Source organism: Engystomops pustulosus, chromosome 6 (assembly GCF_040894005.1).
Source record: "Engystomops pustulosus chromosome 6, aEngPut4.maternal, whole genome shotgun sequence".
NCBI classification, from domain to species: Eukaryota; Metazoa; Chordata; class Amphibia; order Anura; family Leptodactylidae; genus Engystomops; species Engystomops pustulosus.
Genome location: NC_092416.1, coordinates 182,839,529 through 182,863,256, shown reverse-complemented (window position 1 = coordinate 182,863,256; position 23,728 = coordinate 182,839,529). Strand labels below are relative to the sequence as shown.

General features: G+C 47.3%; 1 protein-coding gene across 1 annotated transcript in view; it reads right to left on the bottom strand.

The window, feature by feature from the left end:
- The window catches only part of LOC140066007 (uncharacterized), a 44,772-nt gene that overhangs the window by 17,300 nt on the left and 3,744 nt on the right, over nt 1-23,728 (bottom strand). Inside the window, exons 4-6 of the mRNA XM_072113572.1 lie at nt 17,778-17,862; nt 16,751-17,151; nt 16,446-16,536 (exon numbers count right to left, since the gene is read on the bottom strand). Of these exons, the coding sequence (XP_071969673.1) occupies nt 16,446-16,536; nt 16,751-17,151; nt 17,778-17,862 (577 nt within the window). The remainder of the gene's footprint in view (nt 1-16,445; nt 16,537-16,750; nt 17,152-17,777; nt 17,863-23,728) is intronic.

Sequence of the window (23,728 nt, the reverse complement as noted above, 5' to 3'; positions counted from 1 at the left end):
GACTTCTAGGATCTTCTGCTCATTGATGTCATCATGTATCAGGGGGTGAGGTGGAGGAGCCGGGATTGGGCTCAGGGTTCTCCCCCGTCCTTCATACACAGGGGCCTGACAGCGCCCACTAGAGGTCTTCCTCACTACTGTGTAATCCTGGTTATGGAGAGACACATTGATAAATCTCCCTCCATACATTTCCAGAATCTCTCACCTCTCCAGTCCTATCATCTGTTATTCCCATAGATAATGATGTAATGTGACCTCATCACAATCTCTCACCTCTCCAGTAATATAGAAGATAATTTCTAGGGTGAGCTGGAAGATTCTCTCTGCCATTGTGACTCTGTCCATCGTTGACGGGCCAGTGTGGAAATTTTTCTGAAATGAAAATAATCAGAACCAGAGCCTTATCACAAATCAGGAGGAACACTGTACCATGGCTCAGCTTAAGCGCTGGTACTTGACAAAAGGGAAGCTACGGGCAATGTCTCTTCTGCCAAACCAGTAGCAGCTGCAGGACACCACTGATTTACCCCAATCACTGTAAGCGCCGCACCGGCACCCCTTCTGTAGTACCCCTTATGCATGTCTGTCGAGATTGTGTCCATTTGTTACTGTCACTATTGTATTTCGTACTGTAATTGTTTCACCTTATGTCATGTAATGTGGTCTCGTTAACCTGCATTGTCCTGTAAACGTTTGTTTGTAACTAAGGAACTAGTAACATGTAAGAACGCGCCTCTCGTAGTGTATGTATGTAACTGTAACATTACGTCTGTCCTGTGTGTAACAACTGCCACAACACTATGTACAAAACTATTTCCCCCCAGGGGATCAATAAGGTACTTTAGTATTGTATCTTATCACAATAATGTACAGTAATACAATTACTATAATCATTTTACCAGATAGATAGAAGGGGTCACAGATAAATGTGCCCCCGGTAATCCTGACAGACGACACCGGTGACTACATACATACCTCCGCCTGCAGAGCTGTGCTCCAGATATATGTGAGAGGGGGAAAGGATCTGTGATGGTGTCATAGTCATGTGATCATCCCTATGTGTAGGAGGCGTCCAGCTTCGAGGGTAGAGAAGCTATAGGACCTGTGATGATGTCATAGTCATGTGATCATCCCTATGTGTGGGAGGAGTCCGGCTTTGGGGGTGGAGAAGCTATAGGACCTGTGATGATGTCATAGTCATGTGATTAGTCACATGCGTGGGAAGATTCCAGCTATCCCTGTTAGAGACTATCCCTGATCCTCATGTGAGGAAAAGTTCTGACCAGCGATTAGACTGAAGGAAGACCCACGTGGTGTAATAATATACACCTATAGAACTATTGATTAAATAGGAAATTAAAGTGTCTTTTCCTATATCGAACACAAAAACCCCAGCGCGCCGCTTCTATTTCTCATCCACATTAGATCTCTCATCCACATTAGAGGGGTGCGACATGGAGAATACCTCTTTCAACACCTAAGACGGGTTATTGAGAACACTTGGTCATGGTGTTAGACCTCCCACTGCAATACTTCTGCTGTCTTTCCAGAATTTGATACACAGTTGCCTGAAATCTGTTATTCTGTTTGATGGTGCACCCATGGGCCCTGGGCTGTATGAATATTATAGCTCCCACATGTTTGGAATCACTTCCTACATCTAGTATTTGAAGCTTTTTGGGGAATGGGGAATGCGCCACTTCTGCGGACACTTTAGGACATTTGGAAAACCTTCAAAGGTCCTGAAATGGATCTTGTGTACATGTGTATTGAGAACATGAAGAAACGTACAAGGCTTACATGGGTGAAGGTTAGACATGAGCGAGCATATTCGTTCGAGCATTAGCGAACTCGCAACTGCTCGGTGCTCGGACCAGTAGTTTGCCCGCCCGAGAAGATGTCATCTCGCAGCGTTTAGATTTTTGGCGGCCAGAAACAGAGCCAATCACAAGCCAGGAGACTCTGCTGTACACCCAGCATCACGTGGTACACTTACGTGTCGATAGCAGTGGTTGGTTGGCCTGATCAGGTAACCCTGGAATAGACTAGCCCCTGCCCACGCTGCTCGGATCATTCTCTGTCTGGATGCCGTTAGGGAGAGAGCTGCTGCTGGTCAGGGATAGCGTTAGGGTCTTCCAGTAGATTACTGTTAGGCAGGAGTGATTCTCCAAGAACCTTACTGTTAGGCAGGAGTGATTCTCCAAGAACCTTACTGTTAGGCAGGAGTGATTCTCCAAGAACCCAACAGCCCTTGTTAGGTCTTTTCAAAAGTTAAAGTGACACACTCAGTCACAGCACAAAATCCTTTTGTGTGCTGTCAGTGTAGGTTAGAAATTAGCCATAGCAATCATCTTCTGTGGTTACTGCAGGGGTCAGAGGCCGTGGTCCTGGGCGGGGTGAGACACCACCTGCTGATGAGGGAGCAGGGGAACATCGCAGAGCTACACTCCCTAGCTTCATGTCTCAAGTTCCTGGGAATCGTGGTAGAGCACTGTTGAGGCCAGAACAGTGCGAACAGGTGATGTTGTGGATTGCGGGAAATGCTTCAACTAATTTGTCCACCAGTCAGTCTTTCACGCAGTCCACCCTTGTTACCCAAGTGAGCACTCCTCCAGCTCCTCCACCTCAACCTCCTTCAGCCAGTCTACTCCCTCCCAGGAAAATTTGGCATTTGAGCCGACATACTCTGAGGAACTGTTTTCTGGACCCTTCCCAGAGTCACAAACCACTTGTCAGGTTGCTGCTGAGCTCTTTCCCGATGCCCAGGTTTTCCACCGGTTGCAGTCTGTGGGTCATGATGACATTCTTGACGTAGTGGAAGAAGTGTGAAAAGAGGTGTCGGACCATGAGGAGACATGGTGGTGAAGTTGTTGTCAGGGCAGGAAGTCCGAGGGGGGAGCAGACTGAGGGATCGGAGGATGATGAGGTGACAGACCCAAGCTGGATTGATAGGCCGGTGAAGACAGTGCTTGTGAGACAGAGGCGAGTCCTATACGAGAACAGGTTGGAAGAGGCAGTGGTGGGGCCAGACGGAGAGGCAGGGCCAGAGCTGGTGCATCAGCGCCAAATGTTTCACGTAGTGAAGCTTCCGTGGCGAGGGCTAGATTTTCTGAAGTCTGGTGGTTCTTTAAACCCTAGGGGACACAGCCTATTTTGGCCTTAAGGACGCGGCCCCATTCTTCAAATCTGACCTGTGTCACTATAAGTGGTTATAGCTTTGGAACGCTATGAGATATCCAGGGGATTTTTAGATTGTTTTCTCGTGACACATTGTACTTCAAATTAGTTTAAAAATTTGGATGATATGTGGCTTATTTCTTTTGCCACATGAGATGCACTTTTCTGGTACGTAATTTGGGGGAATCTATAGGCTGGTGAGATTTTATTAACTCTTTGTTGGTGGAGGAAATGAAAATCATCACTTTTCAGGAAGATTTTTATGGTTTTTTTTTTTTTGCCCGTTTACCATACCATAAAAATAGTATATTATTTTTATTCTATGGGTCGCCACGATTACAAAAAGACCTCATTTATATAGATTTTTTATTTTTTTCCCATTTTTACTGCATAAAAAGTAATTTGGCAAAAATGTTGTTAATTTTAGCATCACCGTCTTTCAAATAAGGGCTTATTTTTTGCGAGAAGGATTGTTCTTTTCAGTGGTCTTATTTTAGAGTGCATAACATTTTTTAAATCCCTTTTTAGAGCATTTTTATAGGGTATTAATTGAAAATGATCTTTTTTCTGGAGCTTTTTTTTGTTTTGTTTTTTACGGGGTTCACTTTGCGGATCTAATAACGATTCTATTTTATTATGCAGATTGTTACGGACGCAGGGATACCAAATATGTGGGGGTTTTGTGTATTTTATTCAATTGTACTGAATAAAAACCAATTTGGAGAAAATCTTGTTCATTTTAGCATCACCATCTTTTCATATGCATAACTTTTTTATTTTTCGGCTGACAAATCTGGTTAGGGGCTTATTTTTTGCGAGAAGAGTTGTTCTTTTTAGTGGGCTTATTTTGGAGTGCATAACATTTTTTAAATTACTTTTTAGAGCATTTTTTGATAGGGTATAATTAAAAATTATCTTTTTTCGGAACGTTTTTGCGGGTTTTTTTCTACGGCGTGTACCATGCGGGTCCAGTAATGATTCTGTTTTATTATACAGATTGTTACGGACGCGGCAATACCAAATATGCGGGGTTTTTTGTGTTTTTGTGTTTTTTATACTTTATTAAGTGTTTTTATGGGAAAGTGACATTTTAGGGGCTTATATTTTTATGTATTTATTTTTTATTTATTATAATGTGTAGTGTTAAGTGTTTTTGCATATTTTTACTTATACATACTTGAACTTAAACCAGTGATGCTCTGATCACTGGTTTAAGTTCAATACACTGCTCTACAATACTATTTTATTGTAGAGCAGTGTAAACTGTCTGAGCAAGCTTGCGCATGCTCAGACAGTTTACAGCCAGACCCGGAAGGGGTCTGGCTGCCATGGAGACCGGGCAGCTCCGGGGCACATGCCAGTCCTCGGAGCTGCCCAGAAGTGGATCGGATCCCCCGGTAAGCGGCACGGGGGATCCGATCCACAACGCAAACACCCTTACACGCCGCGGTCATGTTTGACCGCGGCGTGTAAGGGGTTAACACCCGCGATCGGAGCCGGCTCCGATCACGGGTGTTAGCGCAGGCTGTCAGCTGTACTAGACAGCTGACAGCCGCTGCTTCTGGTACCGGCTCCGTTCGTGAGCCGGTGCCAGAAGCAGGACGTTATAGAACGTCCCCGTGCGCTAAGCATCTAACCCCGGGGACGTACTATAACGTCCTGGTGCGCCTAGGGGTTAAAGAAACAGCAGATGACCGACGGACTGTGGTGTGCAACCTATGCCACACCAGGATCAGCAGGGGTTCCACCAGTATGCGCAGCCATATGAATGCTAAACAACCCACTCATTGGCACCTCCGGCCAGGCCCACCACTGCTCCTTCCCCTGTGTCATTTGCTACCTCTACTAGTCAGCCCCCCGCCCAGGACCCCGGCACAAACACCTCCAGTGTGAAAACCACACCTTCGCCTCCACGATCCTCCACAGCGTCCACCAATGTCTCCATTTGCAGTGTTCACCTGTCTATACCCCAGATGCTGGAGCGCAAGAGGAAATACAGTTCCTACCAACCCAAACGCCCAAGCCCTCAACGTCCACATCTCCAAATTACTCAGCCTGGAGATGCTGCCCTATAGGCTGGTAGAGACCGAGGCCTTTCGCAACCTCATGGCAGTGGCCGCCCCTCAGTGTTCAGTCCCCACTACTTTTTCCGATGTGCCATCCCATCCCTGCACCAGCACGCTAGGCGACAGCAGGCGGTGCTCAAACTGCTGAGCCTAGGCGATAAAAGGCACACCGCCCAAGAGCTATTACAGGGCATCACGGCGCAGACCGATCTGTGGCTGGCACCGCTGAACCTGAAGCCAGGCATGGTTGTGTGTGACAACGGCCATAACCTGGTGGCGGCTCTGCAACTCGGCAGACTGACACATGTGCCATGCCTGGCCCATGTGTTAAATCTCATAGTTCAGCGGTTCCTCAAGACATACCCCAATCTGTCTGATTTGCTCACGAAGGTGCGCCGCATCTGTGCGCATTTCAGGAAGTCCAGCACAGATGCTGCCACTCTCAGGGCAGCGCAGCGCCGCCTCCAACTGCCCGCTCACCGACTGTTGTGCGACGTGCCCACGAGGTGGAATTCAACATTAACCATGTTATCCAGAGTTTACCAGCAGCGCAGAGCGATTGTAGACTGCCAGATGTCAAATTCCACCAGAACTGGTAGTCAGGTCAGTCAGCTTCCTCAAGTCTACAATGAGGAGTTGACGTGGATGTCTGATATCTGTCAGGTGCTGAGTAACTTTGAGGAGTCAACACAGATGGTCAGTGGCGATGCCGCCATCATCAGCCTCACCATCCCGCTGCTTGGCCTGTTGAAAAACTCTCTGGTCAGCATGAAGTCGGAAGCTTTGCGCTCGTCACAAGAGACGGGGGAAGAAAATTCCCTTGTTGATAGCCAAAGCACCCTTAGGTCTGTTTCTCAGCGCATATCGGAGGAGGTGGAGGAGGATGAGGAGGAAGAGGAGGAGAATGTTGGCGAGACAGAAGAGGGGAGCATTGCTCAGTCCTTCACTGTTCAGCGTGTATGGGCAGAAGAAGAAGAGGAGGAGGAAATGGAGAGTCAGGCCAGTGAGGGGAGTGTAGGCGAGCAAGCAGCTTGTCCAGCACTGGCAGGGGTACGCTTTACAAAGCCTTTGCCAGTTTTATGTCACCCCAGCAAGACACTGTCACCTGTCCCCAGTCTCGGCAAAGTAGGGCGGATCTTTACAGAAAGATGGTGAGGGAGTACGTAGCTGACCATACCATCATCCTAAATGATCACACAGCTCCCTACAACTACTGGGTTTCAAAGCTGGACATGTGGCCCGAACTGTATGCCTTGGAGGTTCTTGCCTGCCCTGCCGCTAGCGTGTTGTCAGAGCGGGTTTTCAGTGCAGCTGGTGGCATCATCACCGATAAGCGTACACGCCTGTTGACTGACAGCGCTAACAGGCTGACGCTTATCAAGATGAATAAAGCCTGGATTTCTCAGGATTTCCATTCTCCACCAGGTAAAAGCAGCTCAACCTGAACAATGTATGCACTTCTTCTCTTCATTCTCCTCCTCTTTGTACACTAAAGCAGAGTAAAACTGGATATTTTTTGCCAGGGCCAACTGGCTCTAGCTATAGTATTTTATGTATTTAATTTTTCTGGAGGGCCCCCTACCCGCTCCTCTGGTTTGAAAGCTTTTTTGGACTGCCACATACAGGCACTCAATCTATTTATTTTTTCATGGAGGGCCACCTACCTGATCCTCTGGTTTGAAAACTTTTTTGGACTGCCACATACAGGCACTATCCATATTTAATTGTCTCCATAGCAGCCTCCATACGTCGTCTTTATAGCTGTCTCCACACGTTGTCTCCATTGCTACCTCCACACGTCATCTCCATAGCTGCCTCCAAAAGTCTTCCACATAGCTGCCTCCATACATCGTCCCCTTAGCAAACGAGCTGTGGCAGGCAGAATTTTGGGTTGTTTTCACTGCTTCCACATCAAACTTGTTAACTTTATCGCCACCCTGCTGTGTTATCCACAAAATATACCGCCAATCTTTTATCATTTACCGATATTATTTCAGCGCTACTTGCGCATCTGTTTACGTTCCCCTCCCCCGCCATAACCAGGCCAATTACTTATAAGAACAGTACTACACTTGATCTTACACAAAAGGTTCTTAGAAGTGCTGTTTGTAGCCCCCGCCTGCTTTGAAAATTATAATTTTTTCAAAGTAAACGCTTCTGGCCCCCAGGCCCATTTTGGGTGGGGAGGAGAGACAGGGGCTTGAACAGGCGAAAGCTCGCCTGGCAGCAGACCGCCAGCTCCATCCCAAGATTAGGCAGCCTCAGAGGCATCCATGCATGCTGCCCCTGCTGTTTCCTGTCCATTTCGCCTCCACGATCCTCCACAGCGTCCACCAATGTCTCCATGGGCAACTTTCAATTGTCTATACCCCAGATGCTGGAGCGCGAGAGGATATACAGCACATCATCCCCTTATCAAACGATCTGTGTCAGGCAAAATTTTCGGGTGTTTCACCAGATACATAATGGAACTCGACCCATCTGTCGCCGCCATGCTGGAGACCTGAAGTTTCAATCATACTAGCGCAATATGGATGCCCCATAGTGTCGCTCTTAATCATGGAAGTCGTCTCCATGGCTGCATCCACATGTCGTCCCCTTAGCAAAAGAGCTGTGTCAGGCTCATTTTTCGGGTGTTTCACCAGATACGTTATGGAACTTGGTCACTATGTCGCCACCATACTGTGTTATCGACTAAATATACCGTCAACCTTTTGTTCACATAGGTAATCATTTCATCGCTTCTTGCTCACCTCCTTTGGTTCCTTTCTGCCGCCTTAACCAGGCAAAATACTGATACATACAGTGCTACACGTTATCCTCGCCAAAAGGAATTTTTAAAATTAGTTTGAAGCCTGAGTCCATTTGGGGTATGTCGCCATGCCACTCTCTAGCCTGCCGCTGCTGCCGCTGCCTCTATGCCGTCCCCTATAGTGTCAGGGTCAATTATTGCATGTTTTAGATGCTATTTAGCCTCTTTCGGTCACTCTGTCATCGCCATGCTGTTGCAGATAATTTTGGCATAATGGTGCGATTAAGCAGCCTCAGAGGCATCCATGCATGCTGCCCCTGCTGTTTCCTGTCCATTTCCGTGGTTTTTCTCCATCATTTTCTGAGGTTTCCAGGTGTTTGGCCAAGCTTCCCTGTGCAGAGCCTTGGTCCCCTTGAAAAATGCTCGAGTCTCCCATTGACTTCAATGGGGTTCGTTATTCGAAACGAGCACTCGAGCATCGGAAAAAGTTCTAATCGAGCAACAAGCACTCGAGCATTTTAGTGCTTGCTCATCTCTAATCTCATTATTATTGAGGTCTTGCATGAATTCATGCAATTCACCTTCAGTCCCCTGTCAGATCATTATCACGTCATCAATGAAGCGTGACCACATATGAACTTTGTCAGCATGGCGTGTAGGATTAGTCAAGAAAATTTCCCTTTCCCACAGTCCCAGGAACAAATTGGCATATGATGACGCACAAGACTCCCCTATCGCCGTTTCCTGGAGCGGTAGGTAAAGGGTCTCACGAAACATAAAAAAATTATGCGACAAAGCGAATTCCAGAAGTGTAACAAAAAACGCTATAATTTCTGGTTCCAGACCAGATATTGTGAGAAAGTATTGTGTGGCTCTCAAGCCATCAGCATGGCGTATTGATGTATATAGTGATTCTACATCACATATAACTAACCACATATCAGGCTCTAACTGGATTCCTTCCATCTTTCTCAATATGTCTGTCATGTCCTTAAAGGGGTTTTCCCATCTGGGCATTTACATTTAATTCATTTGCCACATGTAAACATTTCTTCAATTGGATGTTATTAAAAAAAATGTTCCTTTGTGAAGATAATTTCTCATAAATGTAGTCATGTTGTCCCTTAGAAACGAGATAGCATCATCGGATATGACCACCTCACAATTTGGCAGCAGTGACCAGACATGCGCTATCGAGCCCTGCCTGACCACCTGGATTCAGCGATCATTACCACAGGACGGCTGTAGTATATACAGTAACTCCTGGACATTTCATGTACCAAAACTGTTTGTTTCTTTGTGCAATCCCTCCAGCAGAGGTGGCCATAACCAAGGAGTCAGTGTGGTTTCTAAGGGACGATATCACTACATTTATGAGAAATTATCTTCACACAGGAACATTTTTTAATGACATCTAATTGAAGAAATGTATATATATGGCAGATTAATGAAACAATGTGAATGCCCAGATGAGAATACCCCTTTAAGGTATGATGGAAGCAGCTCCACCGATGGTCGAAGAAAGGGATCAAAGTACTTGCAGATCGGTTCACATAAGCTTCCTATCCCGGAAACGATCGGGCGTCCTGGAGGGTTATTCAATGCTTTATGTACTTTGGGAAGTAGGTAGAAACTTGACACTTTTGGGAATTGTGGTAACAGTGCAGATGCTTAATTCTTCGTGATGATTCCATTCTCCACGGCATCTGTAAGAATTATGGACAGTTCATCTGTATACTTAAAGAGTGGATTAAATGTAAATCTTTTGTAACATGCCACATCCCTCAGTTGACGTAGGGCCTCATTTTCATAGGCGTTAGTTGACCAAATCACCACATTACCCCCTTTGTCAGAGGGTTTGATTACAATGTCACTCATTCTGCTCAACTCTCTTATCGCTTCCCTTTGGGCCAATGAACAATTACCCATTTTTCCCATCCTAGATAGTTTCTGTAAATCTCTAGTCACCAGTTTGACAAATAAGTCAATACTCTGGTGTCCTGAGAATGAGAATAGCTTAGATTTGGGGAGCAGAGAGGAAGGAAACTTACCCGTTGTCATCAGTCCCTCTTGTTCGTTCATCAATTCATCCAGGGCTCTTAATGCTGCCTGTTCATGTGCTGCTGGAAAGTGAAATTTTTTTAAAAAAAAAAATTCATTTCCGTGCGAAAAGGTGAAGATCCTTTATGGCTGCAAAGCCATCAAATGGTGAAGTAGATGAGAAAGACATGCCCAAACTAAGAACCTCTATCTGAGTTTCCATCAAAGTCCAGACGCATTACAGAAAGAGGTAGAGGAAGAACTGGCAGGCAAGACGTGGAGCAGATGGCAAACCTGGCAGAAGAACAAAGTGGGACATCTTCGAAAAATGTTCAGTCACCACCCAGATGACGGGTATTGCCTGATGAAGGCGGCAGGTCCGTGATGAAGTCCATGGCCACATGAGTCCACGGACAGCTGTGTATCGGCATTTAACATCCGAGTCACAACAGAGGGCGTCATCCTTGATGTTCTTCTCAGCTGGACGGAAATGAATGATGAAATCGAACCTGGAGAAGAAGAGTGACCAGCGAGCTTGACATGGATTGAGTTGCTGAGCAGTCTGGAGATAGAGGAGGTTCTTGTGGTCCGTGTAAATGCTGACTGGAAAACAAGCTCCCTCCAGGAGGCAACACCACTCTTCTAAGGCGAGCTTAATCGCCAGCAGTTCTCGATCTCCTATAGAATAATTCCTCTCTGCGGAGGAGAAGGTCGTGGAATAAAATCCACAGGTGAGGGTTCGACCTTTGGGACCCTTCTGTGTGAGCACCACACCGGCCCCTACTGAGGAGGCATCCACTTCCAGATGGAAAGGTCTCTCTGTGTTGGTACGTAGAAGAACTGGAGCTGAAGAAAACATAAGACTTTAAGTTCTTGAAGGCCTCCTCAGCTGTTGAAGGCCAGAGACGGGGGTTGGCACCCTTCTTGGTGGGTGCCACAATAGGAAACACCAGAAAGGAGAAGTGCGGGATGAACTGCCGGTAGTAATTCACGAAGCCCAGAAACCACTGTATAGCGCGTAGTCCTACAGGACGAGGCCACTGAAGAACTGCAGATAGCTTGGCAGGATCCATCCGGAGACCTCTTTCGGAGAGGATATAGCCGAGATATGGAAGACTCCGCTGATGAAATTGGCACTTCTCAAGTTTGGCGTAAAGGCAATTGGCCCTTAAATGGAGGACTTGTCGTATGTGGATCTCAAGATCCGGAGAGAATACCAGAATGTCGTCCAAATAGACCACTACACAGACATAAAGCTAGTCTCTAAAGATGTCATTAACAAATTCCTGGAAGACGGCAGGTGCATTACAGAGTCCAAACAGCATTACCAGGTACTCGAAGCGTCCATCACGGGTATTAAAAGCAGTCTTCCACTTGTCTCCCTGGCGGATACGAATGAGGTTGTAGGCCCCACGAAGATCCAATTTGGAGAAGATCTTGGCTTCACGAAGACGGTCAAACAGATCCATGATCAACGGCAATGGATAGCGGTTCTTAACTGACCTGGTTAAGACCGCGGTAGTCAATTCACGGATGGAGTCACCCTTCCTTTTTGGTCACAAAGAAAAAGCCTGCACCAGCCGGAGACTTGCGTATGAATCCCCTCTGCAGGTTTTCTTTGACATAGTCCAACATGGCTGCAGTTTCTGGTACTGAGAGTGGGTACCCACGGCCCCGCGGAGGGGACGTATCCGGCAGCAGATCCACAGGACAGTCATAGGGGCAGTGAGGCGGCAACGTCTCAGCCTGCTTCTTCGAGAAGACGTCAAAAAAGTCCTTATAGCAAGGGGGAAGACCCTCCAGGGGCTTGAGAGTCACAGAAGAAACCAAGACTGGTACTGAATGAGGTATCTCCACACAGCGAGACTGGCAATCAGGACCCCACTGAAGGATCTCCCCCATCTTCCACTTAAGAATGGGTGTATGGAGCTGCAACCATGGTAGACCCAACAGGATGGAGGGCGTGGACCATGGTAGAAAATAAAAAGACAGTCTCTCCTTGTGCAGCACACCGACCTGCAAGGACAAAGGCTTGATGCAGTACTGGACCGGGTCAGAGAGATGACTAAGGGCTTCTAGAGGCAAACCACTGGGATGTGATGCTGGGAGACCAGAGCGGCATCCAGGAAGTTCCCTGCAGAACCGGGGTCCAAGAAGGCAGAGACCTGGAACTGGATGCCAGCGCCAAGGCTGAGAAGCACCGGAATAATGAGGTGTGCAGAAGCTTTGCTTACAGCTAGGGACACTTCTCCCAAGAACCCTAGGTGCTGGAGTATCCCAGACGCTGGGGACGGATAGGGCAAGACCCAAGAAAGTTTCCCTGACGTCTTCCGATATGCTCCTGGGAAGAGAGTCTGGCTCTGTCCACCTCCATAGGCTCCTCTGCAGATGGTACGACCGGAGGCTGGAGCGGCCATTGGAAAGCAGGAGCCAGGTGAGGAAGGTGTCGTGGGCAGGCTTGGGGTTGCTTCAGGCATAACTCTTCGGCACGCTCCCTAAACCGCATGTCAATCCGGGTGGCCCGGGTGATGAGACCACTCAGGGTAGATGGCAGATCACGAGCGGCCAGAGCGTATTTAACGTGAGAGGAGAGTCCCTTTTTAAAAGCTGCGGACAGGGCCATGTTTTTCCAGGAGAGTTCCAAGGCCAGGGTATAGAACTAGACAGCATATTCTCCCACGGAAGTGGTCCGCTGGCGCACATTCCACAGCACAGTCAGCCGAGGAGGCTCGTGCAGGTTCTTTAAACATGGACTGGAGCTCCACCAGAAATGTTGTGAGAGTAGCCGTGACCGGGTCGTCTCTGTCGCAAACAGGGGTAGCCCAGGCCAGGGCTTTCCCGGAGAGGAGACTGACGATGAATGCCACCTTGGATCGCTCTGTGACAAATTGAGATGGCATGACTTCAGCACTGGGTTACATAGACATGGGTTGGGCATAGACAGCCGTAGCCTAGGTTCAGCGTCAGGAAGACAGGTTGGGGTAGCAGCAGCTGCGGGAGCAATCTCTGGAACCTGTTGATGATGTTGAGCAGCCAGCAGCTGTTGCAGCATGGCGGTGACCTGTCCCAGCTGGTCGCGTTAAGCGACAACCGGCGGGATTGCTGAACCACAATGGTGGCAAGATTGGGCCGACCGGGAAGCAGAACCTCGACCCCGAATCTTACTGTCAGGATTCGGGATGAGTGGATCCTCTGGACCACCGCGGGAGGTGGTACTAGCCGACACCTGGGACCGGAATCTAAGTGGCACCTGGTCTTCACCGGAGCCGCTGCAAAGCATGATGGTCTTGAGGTAGGGTACCACCAGGTCATTCTACAGGTGTGACTAGCCCGCGGTGGCAGCCAAGGTTAAGGTACCTTAACGGAAGACAGTCTCGTGGTCGGGTCCAGGCACAAGTTCAGGGCAGGCGGCAGAGATGCAAGGTCATGTCCAATCCAGGGACTTTATTACTGATCTGCCAATATAATCTAGAAGTTCTAGTGCTTGGGTGGCAGATGATAAGTTCTCTATGACGGCCTAATAGCACTCTTTTTTTTATAATTGTATTTTTATTATCATTTTTCAAAAAAGACATAACAAGAATTATCAAGTACATATTTTTCAATAATAATACGAGAGTAAGACAGAGTTTGTCCCATGGAATATTAAAAATTGCATTTCCATTGGGACAACAAGAGGCTTCAAACCTAAGCCTAACAGTATAATGTTCCCATAATATTAAAGCTATACAGAAGAAGCCATTAAAATTATACCCAACAGGCCCAAGTCCCGCAAGATATTTCATTTCTACAGGTCTCTGTCTAAAAATCTGTGGGTAGATTCAAACTGCGATATCTTTCTCCTACATTGGAGGGACCTGGAGGACGTAGAAAAGGACAAAAAAAAACAGACAGAGGGAAGCCATTCATACTTACAATAACAACAAATAACATTTCAAAAGGGGGTATCCATATCACTCTCCCGCCAGCTCTTATACCCAGAAGCGATCCCATTGCTCAAATGTTCTATCAAACAATGAAATGCGATTATTTAGGGAGGCAGTCAGGGATTCCATACTGCGAGTTTCCCTTACCCTGGAGAGTAGGTCCATTCGAGAGGGAAGGGGCTTGCCTTTTCCAGAATTGCGCTATCAAACACCTCGCAGCCGTGAGGATGTGTAAACTCAGTTTACTAGCTGTCTTGGCCATGGGCTGAGGGGAGACATTCAACAGGTAAAATAACGGAGAGAGTGGAATATCCACCGCTACCACTGCCTGGAGGAGAGTCTTCACCTCCTGCCAAAAAGGCTGTATGAATGGACATGTCCAGAAGATGTGCTGAAGAGTCCCCCCAACTCCATAATTTTATCTTGAATGAAATAGGGCGTAGCTGAGAGCCGGGTAACGCGAGTGCCTCTTTAGGCCAGAAATAGGAGTTAGGGTGAAAGGGGGCCAACCACAATTTTTCTACTCAACTGCCTTCGTGATCCAAACACATCAGGTAATGTCATATGATAGTGACAGACAACCTGCTGCAGGGCCCCCCAGAACACACCATAGGAACAATAATGAAGTCAATACCACGCAATGTACTCTAGCTGCAACAAAAGTAAATAAACTACACAGTGTAGGGGTCTAAACAAAAAGGACCGAGTGTGTACCAACTCCATGAAACGCCACCAGGGCGATAATGGAGCCGCGGCGATACGCGTGGGGCATTGCCTGGGCTCCCTCCGGACCACCATAATACATCTGGTAACACCCTGTCTTTAGCTTTGCACACAGTCATCTGGGTCATTTGTTTCATCTGGTTGTACCGTCAGGACTTATTGCCCTGGTGGCGTTTCATGGAGTTGGTACACACTCGGTCCTTTTTGTTTAGACCCCTACACTGTGTAGTTTATTTACTTTTGTTGCCGCTAGAGTACATTGCGTGGTATTGACTTCATTATTGTTCCTATGGAGTGTTCTGGGGGGCCCTGCAGCAGAATGCTTGTCACTATCATATGACATTACCTGATATGTTTGGTCACGAAGGCAGTTGACCTGCATTTTCGTGTTTTAATTGTTTTTATATTTTTGGCCATTGAGTTTCCTGTTTTGTATAAACTTTAATAAAATATTGTTGATAATTATGGCAACTTGACACATGTCTTTCTTGCTTCTCACAATCTAAGGCTAAAACATCGGCGATCTGTTGCCAAAACATTTCCTCCCGATTTATAACGTGAATTCTGCTTTACCACTGTGTACGTGCGTTTGATGGTAAACAAGATCCGATTTCTGAGAAAAACATTTTCCGCAATCTAAACATGAAAATGGCTTCTCTCCTGTGTGACTTCTCAGATGTCTAACAAGATGTGGTTTCTGGGCAAAACATTTCCCGCATTCTGTACATGAATACGGCTTCTCCCCAGTGTGACTTCTTTGATGTAAAACAAGATTTGTAATGCGGGAAAAACATTTCCCACATTCTGAACATGAAAATGGTTTCTCTCCCGTGTGAGTTCTCTGATGTACAACAAGATTTTCAGTGTAGGAGAAACATTTTCCACATTCTGAACATGAATGCGGCTTCTCCCCTGTGTGAATTCTCTGATGTCTAACAAGATTTCTCATGCTTGGAAAACATTTCTCACATTCTGTACATGAAAATGGCTTTTCCCCTGTGTGAATTCTCTGATGTCTAACAAAACTTCCGAAGTGTAGAAAACATTTCCCACATTCTGAACATGAAAATGGCTTTTCCCCTGTGTGAGTTCTCAGATGTTTGGTAAGATCTGATTTCTGCCTAAAACCTTTTCCACAATCTGAACATGAAAATGGCTTTTCTCCTGTGTGGTTCATTTGATGAATAAGAAACTCATTATTTTGATTAAAACATTTCCCACATTCTGAACATGAATACGGTTTCTCCCCTGTGTGAATTCTCTGATGTCTTACAAGACTTCTTTTCTCTGTAAAACTTTTCCCACATTCTGAACATATAAATAGCAGTTTCCCTGTATGACTTATGATAATGTTCTTTGCAGTTCCTGATGATTCTGTAGATGGAACCAATTTAATAGGATCAGGCGATGGATTGGTCCTGTGACGGTCTGAGGATTCATCTGGGATGTTGTCCTGCTCTTCGGATGTATCTACTGTCATATAAGGTTCCTCTGCTTCAGATTCTGATATCATATGTTCCTCTGAGCTCTTGGTACAGTCATCTGCAAAAAATGAACATTGGCTGTGAGAAAACTCTTTCCTGCTTACCATAAGGTTCTGTATTATTACTGATGTAACATCTCAGTCTCCTCCTCCGAGGTCCTGGTGAGCAGTATTCCTGACCCTCATAGCTCCCACCTTCCAGCTTTTCTTAGTCTATGTCTCCATGTTCTGTATTGTGTTATCACTCGTCTCTGCTTTATCTAGTGGTTACTACTCACCTGGGCAGTTACCTGTAGGAATCTCCTCCTTACATCGCTCATCGCCCCTCACATATGTCTCTGGAGCAGTAATATTCTTCACATCTTCATCCTGATACAAAAAAAGGGTGAAAAATTGGAAAAGTCACCAGACAATGAAGAAGGTTCTTTTTAACCCCCAACTTGGACACTATGAAATCTGTCCTCTACTCGGGGCAGATGAATCTGTGACCCTGTGTACCCCTTTACTAAATGTCTTGAGAGGCCTAAGAATTTTACTAGGGATTGCTCCACCAGATCTATAAAGGGAAACATCCAAAACTTACTATAGCAGTTTGCCCAGAAGATGAATACAGCTTCTCTCCTGTGTGAATGCTCTGATGTCTGGCAAGAGGTGATTTCTGAAACAGTTTTGTTTTTCCACATTCTGAACATGAATACGGCTTCTCCCATGTGCGAATTCTTTGATGTCTTAAAAAATTTCTTTTCCCTGTATAACTTTTCCCACATTCTGAACATATAAATAGCAGTTCCTCTGTATGACTTATGATGATGTTCTTTGCAGTTCCTGATGATTCTGTAGGATCAGGCGATGGATTGGTCCTGTGAAGGTCTGAGGATTCATCTGGGATGTTGTCCTGCTCTTCGGATGTATCTTCTATCATATAAGGTTCCTCTGCTTCAGATTCTGATATCATATGTTCCTCTGAGCTCTTGGTACAGTCATCTGCAAAAAAATGAACATTGGCTGTGAGAAAACTCTTTCCAGTGCACCAAAAGGTTCTGTATTATTACTGATGTAACATCTCAGTCTCTTCCTCCGAGGTCCTGGTGAGCAGTATTCCTGACCCTCATAGCTCCCACCTTCCAGCTTTTCTTAGTCTATGGGGGATATTTATCAGGACCTCTGCGCACCGCCAGTGGCGCAGAGGCCCTGAAATAATCGCAAATGCTAGCTTATTGCTAGCTTTTGCGATTATTTTCCCCAATCCCCACCTTCACGCCAGTGGGGCGTGAAGGGGGGGGGGGCGCGGCCAGCCGAGCGGAGGGCGCGGCAGGACGGGAGTGGGCCGGCGCGTGGCCTTACTGTCCCCGCGCCTGCGCACTCGCTGCTGCTGGCGACTTTTCATACGTGAAAAGTCGCCTGTCTGGCGTAGGACAGACGCTGCACTGCTGGCAGCCCGATGCATCAAGAGGCAGAAGCCTCTTCATTTATCGGGCTGCGAATTTGCAGCGGCGGGGCTATCATACGCTGGCGCACGAGCGCCAGCGTATGATAAATATCCCCCTATATCTCCGTGTTCTGTATTGTGTTATCACTCGTCTCTGCTTTATCTAGTGGTTACTACTCACCTTGGCAGTTACCTGTAGGAATCTCCTCCTTACATCGCTCATCGCCCCTCACATATGTCTCTGGAGCAGGAATATTCTTCACATCCTGATGCAAAAAAAAAAGGGGGAAAAATTGGAAAAGTCACCAGACAATGAAGAAGGTTCTTTTTAACCCCCAACTTGGACACTATAAAATCTGTACTCAGGGCAGATGAATCTTCGACCCTGTGTACCCCTTTACTAAAAGTCTTGAGAGGCCTAAGAATTTTACTAGGGATTGCTCCACCAGATCTATAAAGGGAAACATCCAAAACTTACTATAGCAGTTTGCCCTCCCTAATTGGTTGTGCATGAAACCAAGCTTTTTTTTCATAGAGGTTTCAATTTCAAAACAAAACAAAAACTAAGAGCAAAGAAAACTCCTGATTTGGAACGCAAAGAGAATGTCACGGGTGCTCCTGCGACCCATTTCCCAAGTTGCAGGCGCACCAAAGTGCCTCCCTGTGCCCCCTCACGCCAGCAGCAGGTTCACTTACCTCGCCGTGCTCCAGCGATGGTCTTCTCACTGCAGCGTGCGCGCCCGCCTCCTAGAGCTTGTGTGCCGGCCGTCTGAAATGTAAAGGGCCAGTGCACCACTAATTGGCGTTGGCCATCTGATCTATAAATAGGCAACCTCTTCCCTTATGCTCAGCCGGATCTTTGTGCCCTTATACCATTGAGAAAGCATTCCCTGACTGTCTGTGCAGTACCCGTTGCGAACTCCTAGTATGTTCCTGACATTGATTCTTTGCCGCCTGTCTTGACCTTCCGCTCCTTCCCGACTCCGATCCTGTCCTGACCTTCCGCCTGACAACAACTGTTGACTCTGTACCTCACCTTGGCTGCCACCGCTAGTAAGTCGCGCCTGTGAAGTGACCTGGTGGTATCCAGCCGCAGCAAGTATAACCCGCTTTGTGGCGGGTTCTGGTAAAAAACAGGTGTCACTTAGATCCTGCTCCCGGGTGTCGGCTAGCGACATCGCTCGCAGGGTCTACTACCCCGACCCTGACAGTAAGATCCGGCCATGGATCCCACCAAGGTTCCCCTGCCAGAACTGGTTGACCTCACCACCATCATGGCTCAGCAGTCCCAGCAGATTGTCGTGCAGGACTAGCAACTTTCCCATCTCACCGCCATCATGCAGCAGTTCCTGATCACCCAGCAGCATCCTGTTCCTATGGCACCATCTGTAAGAGCAGCTACTCTGCCGCCTACTCAACCCCATGCAGTCCAAATATGACAGAGGCGCCAAGTCGTGCAGGGGCTTCATCACCCAGTGCTCACTGCACATTGAACTGATGCCTCCGCAGTTCCCCACAGAGAGGTCTAAGATGGCATTTGTGGTCAGTCTACTCTCTGGGAAAGCCCTGGCATGGGCCACCCCCCTCTGGGATAGGAACGACCCGGTCATTGCCAACATGACCGCGTTCCTCACGGAATTCCGGGCCGTCTTTGATTAACCAGCCCAGGCATCTTCTGCTGAGACCACCTTGTTGAAGGATGACCTGCAGAAGGGGTTTATACGCGAGTCCTCTTCTCCTGCCGATGCAGGGTTCTTTTTTGTGGCCAAAAAGGAAGGCTCACTCTGTCCATGCATAGACTATTGTGGCCTTAACAAAATTACAGTGAAAAGTCGCTACCCATTGCTTTTGATCACAGAACTTTTCGACTGCCTTTGTGCAGCCAAGGGGTTTACCAAACTAGACCAACATGACGCGTATAACCTCATCCATATCTGCGAAGGCGATGAGTGGAAGACCGCCTTCAATACTCCTAATGGGCATTTTGAGTATCTCGTCACGCCGTTTGGACTCTAATGCACCAGCTGTATTCTAGGAGTTCATCAACAACATTTTCAGAGATTTGCTATATACTGTGTTGTGGTCTACCTGTACGATATCCTGGTGTTCTCTGCAGACCTTGAGTCCCATCAGATTCAGGTACGCCTAAGCGCCAAACTCGAGAAATGTCAGTTTCATTCCTCGGTTACCTCATCTCTGACAAAGGACTACAGATGGATCCTATCAAGTTATCTGCGGTACTTCAGTGGCCTTGCCCAGTAGGACTTTGTGCTATCCAGAGATTCCTGGGCTTCGCTAATTACTATCGGCAGTTCATTACGCATTTCTCCTCCCTCGTGTCTCCCATTGTGGCACTTACAAAGAGAAGTGCCAATCCTAAGCTGTGGCCTCCGGTGGCGTGAAGAAGCTTTCTCCAAGCTGAACTCTGCCTTTGCCTCTGCTCCTGTTCTCAACCAGCCCGATACTGAGAAACAGTTTCTGCTCAAGTTTGGCGCCTCCTCGGTTGGTGCTGGAGCTGTTCTCACCCAGAAAGGGCCCAAAGGTTGAACCCTCACGTGCGGCTTCTTCTCTAAGACCTGCAGAAAGGAACTACTTTATTGGTGATCAGGAGCTTCTGGCTATAAAACTTGCTTTGGAAGAGTGGCATTATCTTGTGGAGGGAGCTCTTCATCCAGTCAGTATCTATACTGATCACAAAAACCTCCTGTACCTCCAGACTGCTTAGTGTCTCAATCCACGACAGGCTCGCTGGTCCCTCTTCTTCTCCCGTTTCAATTTTTCGATACATTTCCGCCCTGCAGAGAAGAATGTTAAGGCCGATGCCCTCTCCCGTGCCACTGACGTAATGGGGGAAGAACCCGTTCCTAAACACATTGTTCCTCCTGAAAGTTGTTTGTTGTTGCTCCTGTGGACCTACGGCAGCTTCCTCTTGGCAAGACCTATGTCCGATCCGCTCTACAGAGGAGGATATTAACTTGGGGACATTGCTCTAATATGGCTGTGCACCCTAGTGTCCTAGTATGAAGAGATCTGTCGCTCTCATATCTCGTTTCTACTGGTGGTAAGATCTGGTCAAGGACGTTTGAGATTTTGTGAGTTCCTGGACTTTGTGTGCCCCTAATGAGTCGTCACTTCTTAAGCCAGCAGGTCTGCTCCTGCTGTTGCCGATATCCAGTTGTCCCTGGACTAACATAGCCATGGACTTTATTATGGATCTCACATCTTCTTCCAGTAATACAATCATTTGGGTGGTAAGAGATCAGTTTTCTAAGGTGTCCCACTTCATTCCTCTGCCTGGCCTACCTTCGTCTCCTCGTCTTGCTAGCCTGTTACTTCCTCCATATTTTCCGGCTTCATGGACTTCCCCTGCACATTGTCTCAGACCATGGGGTCCAGTTTGTTTCCCATTTCTGGCAATCCCTGTGCGGTCAACTTCAAAGTGATGCTGGACTTCTCTGCGTACCCTCCACAGTCCAATGGGCAAGTTGAGAGGGTTAATCAGACCCTGGGCTACTGCTATCTCCACCTAACAGGACGACTCGTCCACTCTGCTGCCATGGCCAGAATTCCCCTACAACTCTCTGGACTCTGAGTCTGCCAGTGCCACTCCTTTCTTTGTTGGTTATGGACGACATCTACGCCCACCTCTTCCTCCCACCGTGTCTGCTGATGTTCCTGCCATAGAAGAGTTGGTAGAAGACCCGTCAATTTCTACTTCGGGCGTCCGCCCGAACCAAAACTCAGACCTTCCCCAGTTTTTTCTCCAGATGATAAAGTGTGGCTCTCCTACAGATATGTCCGGCTGAAGATTCCCAGCTATAAACTTGGGTCCTTTAGAGGTGCTGAAGCACATCAATCATGTGGTCTATAAGCTGCTCCTTCCTCCCACCCACCATGCGCATCCCGAACTCCTTCCACTTCTCTCTCCGGAAGCCAGTCATCCTGAACCGCTTCTCCCGACAAGTACCTCCTTCTGCTCCTGAGGCTGGTGCCACCAATGTATATGAGGTAAAAGAGGTCCTGGATATGAAGTCGGTCAGAGGAAAGCGGTTCTTTCTCGTCGTCTGGAAGGGGTTCGGTCCAGAAGAGAGTTCTTGGAAGCATGAGGACAACATCCTGGACCATGCCCTTCTGCAGAGGTTTCTTCAGACCATGAAGAGGGGGAGGCCGAAGGAGGGGGGGAACTTCACGGATCCTCCTGCGACCCATGTCCCGGATTGCAGGCGCGCCCATGTGCCTCCCTGTGCCCTCTCACACCAGCAGCAGGGTCACTTACCCCGCCACGCTCCAGCGCGCGCGTCCCCTCCTCTTAGGGCGAGCACGTTCTGGGCGTCTGAGATTTAAAGGGCCAGCACACCACTAATTGGCGCTGGCCCCCTGACAATCTATAAATAGACAACCTCTTGCCTCATGCCCCGCTGGATCTTTGTGCCCTTATGCCATTGAGAAAGTGTTCCCTGACTATCTGTGTTTTAGCCGTTGTGACCTCCTGCTACATCTCCGACTCCGATCCTGTGCCGCCTGTCCTCACCTTCTGCCTGACAACTACTCCGATTTTGGCTATTGACTCTGTACCCCGCCTTGGTCACCGCAAGCAAGTTTCGTCTGTGGAGCGACCTGGTGGTATCCCGCCACGGCAAGTCCAACCCACGTTGCGGTGGGTTCTGGTAAAAACCGGGTGCCACCTAGACTCTGCTCCCAGGTGTCGGCTTGCATCATTGCTTGCAGTGGTACAGTGGGTCCATTACCTCGACCCTGACAGTGATAGCTGTAAACAGCAAGAAAGAACTTGTCCGCAGAACCCAAATAATAGTTTCATAGTTTCATAGTTTCTACGGTTGAAAAAAGACACTTGTCCATCAAGTTCAACCAAGGAAGGGAAGGGATTGGATGAGGAAGGGATTTAGGGGAAACAATTCTATATAACATAACCATCAATGTTATTTAGGTGTAAAAAGGCTTCTTGAAGCTATCTGCTGTCCCTGCTGTGACCAGCGCCTTAGGCAGGCTATTCCACAGAGTGACAGTTCTCACAGTAAAAAAGCCCTGTCGCCTCCGGTGATTAAACCTTGATTTCTCCAAACGGAGACAGTGCCCCCTCGTCTTTTGATTTGATCTAATCTGAAACAACTTACCACCATATTTTTTGTATGGACCATTCATATATTTAAATAAATTAATCATGTCCCCTCGTAGTCGTCTCTTTTCCAGACTAAATAAATCTAGTTGTTTTAATCTTTCCTCATAACTAAGACCCTCCATACCCCTTATCATTTTTGTGGCTCTACGTTGAACCCTCTCCAGCTCCAGGGCATCCTTTTTATGGACCGGTGCCCAGAACTGGACAGCATATTCCAGGTGTGGCCGAACCAGTGCCTTGTATAGTGGTAATATTACATCCCTATCACGAGAGTCCATACCACTTTTGATACATGACAAGATCCTACTGGCTTTAGAGGCAGCTGATTGACATTGCATGCTGTTATTCAATTTATGATCTACTAGTACCCCCAGGTCCTTCTCAACAAGGGACTCAACAAGATTTACTCCCCCAAGGACATATTTTGCCTTTGGATTATTGGCCCCCAGGTGCATAACCTTACATTTATCCACATTAAACCTCATTTGCCAAGTGGATGACCAAACATTCAGTTTGTCCAAGTCACCCTGCAGCCTATGAACATCCTCCATAGACTGTATTACACTACACAGTTTGGTGTCATCTGCAAAAATAGACACAGTGCTATTAATTCCTACCTCTATATCATTAATAAATATATTAAATAGTAGTGGGCCAAGCACAGAACCCTGAGGTACACCACTCATAACTGGTGACCATTCAGAGTATGAATCATTGACCACAACTCTCTGGATACGATCCTTCAGCCAGTTTTCAATCCAATTGCAAATGATTTCTGCCAAACCAATAGCCCTAATTTTACCCATCAGGCGTCTATGAGGGACAGTGTCAAATGCCTTTGCAAAGTCCAAGAACACAATATCCACAGCTGCTCCTCCATCCAGGCACCTGCTCACCTCTTCATAAAAGCAGATAAGGTTAGTTTGACAACTTCTATTCTTAGTAAACCCATGCTGGCTGTCACTTATTATACTATTTGATGTCACATACTC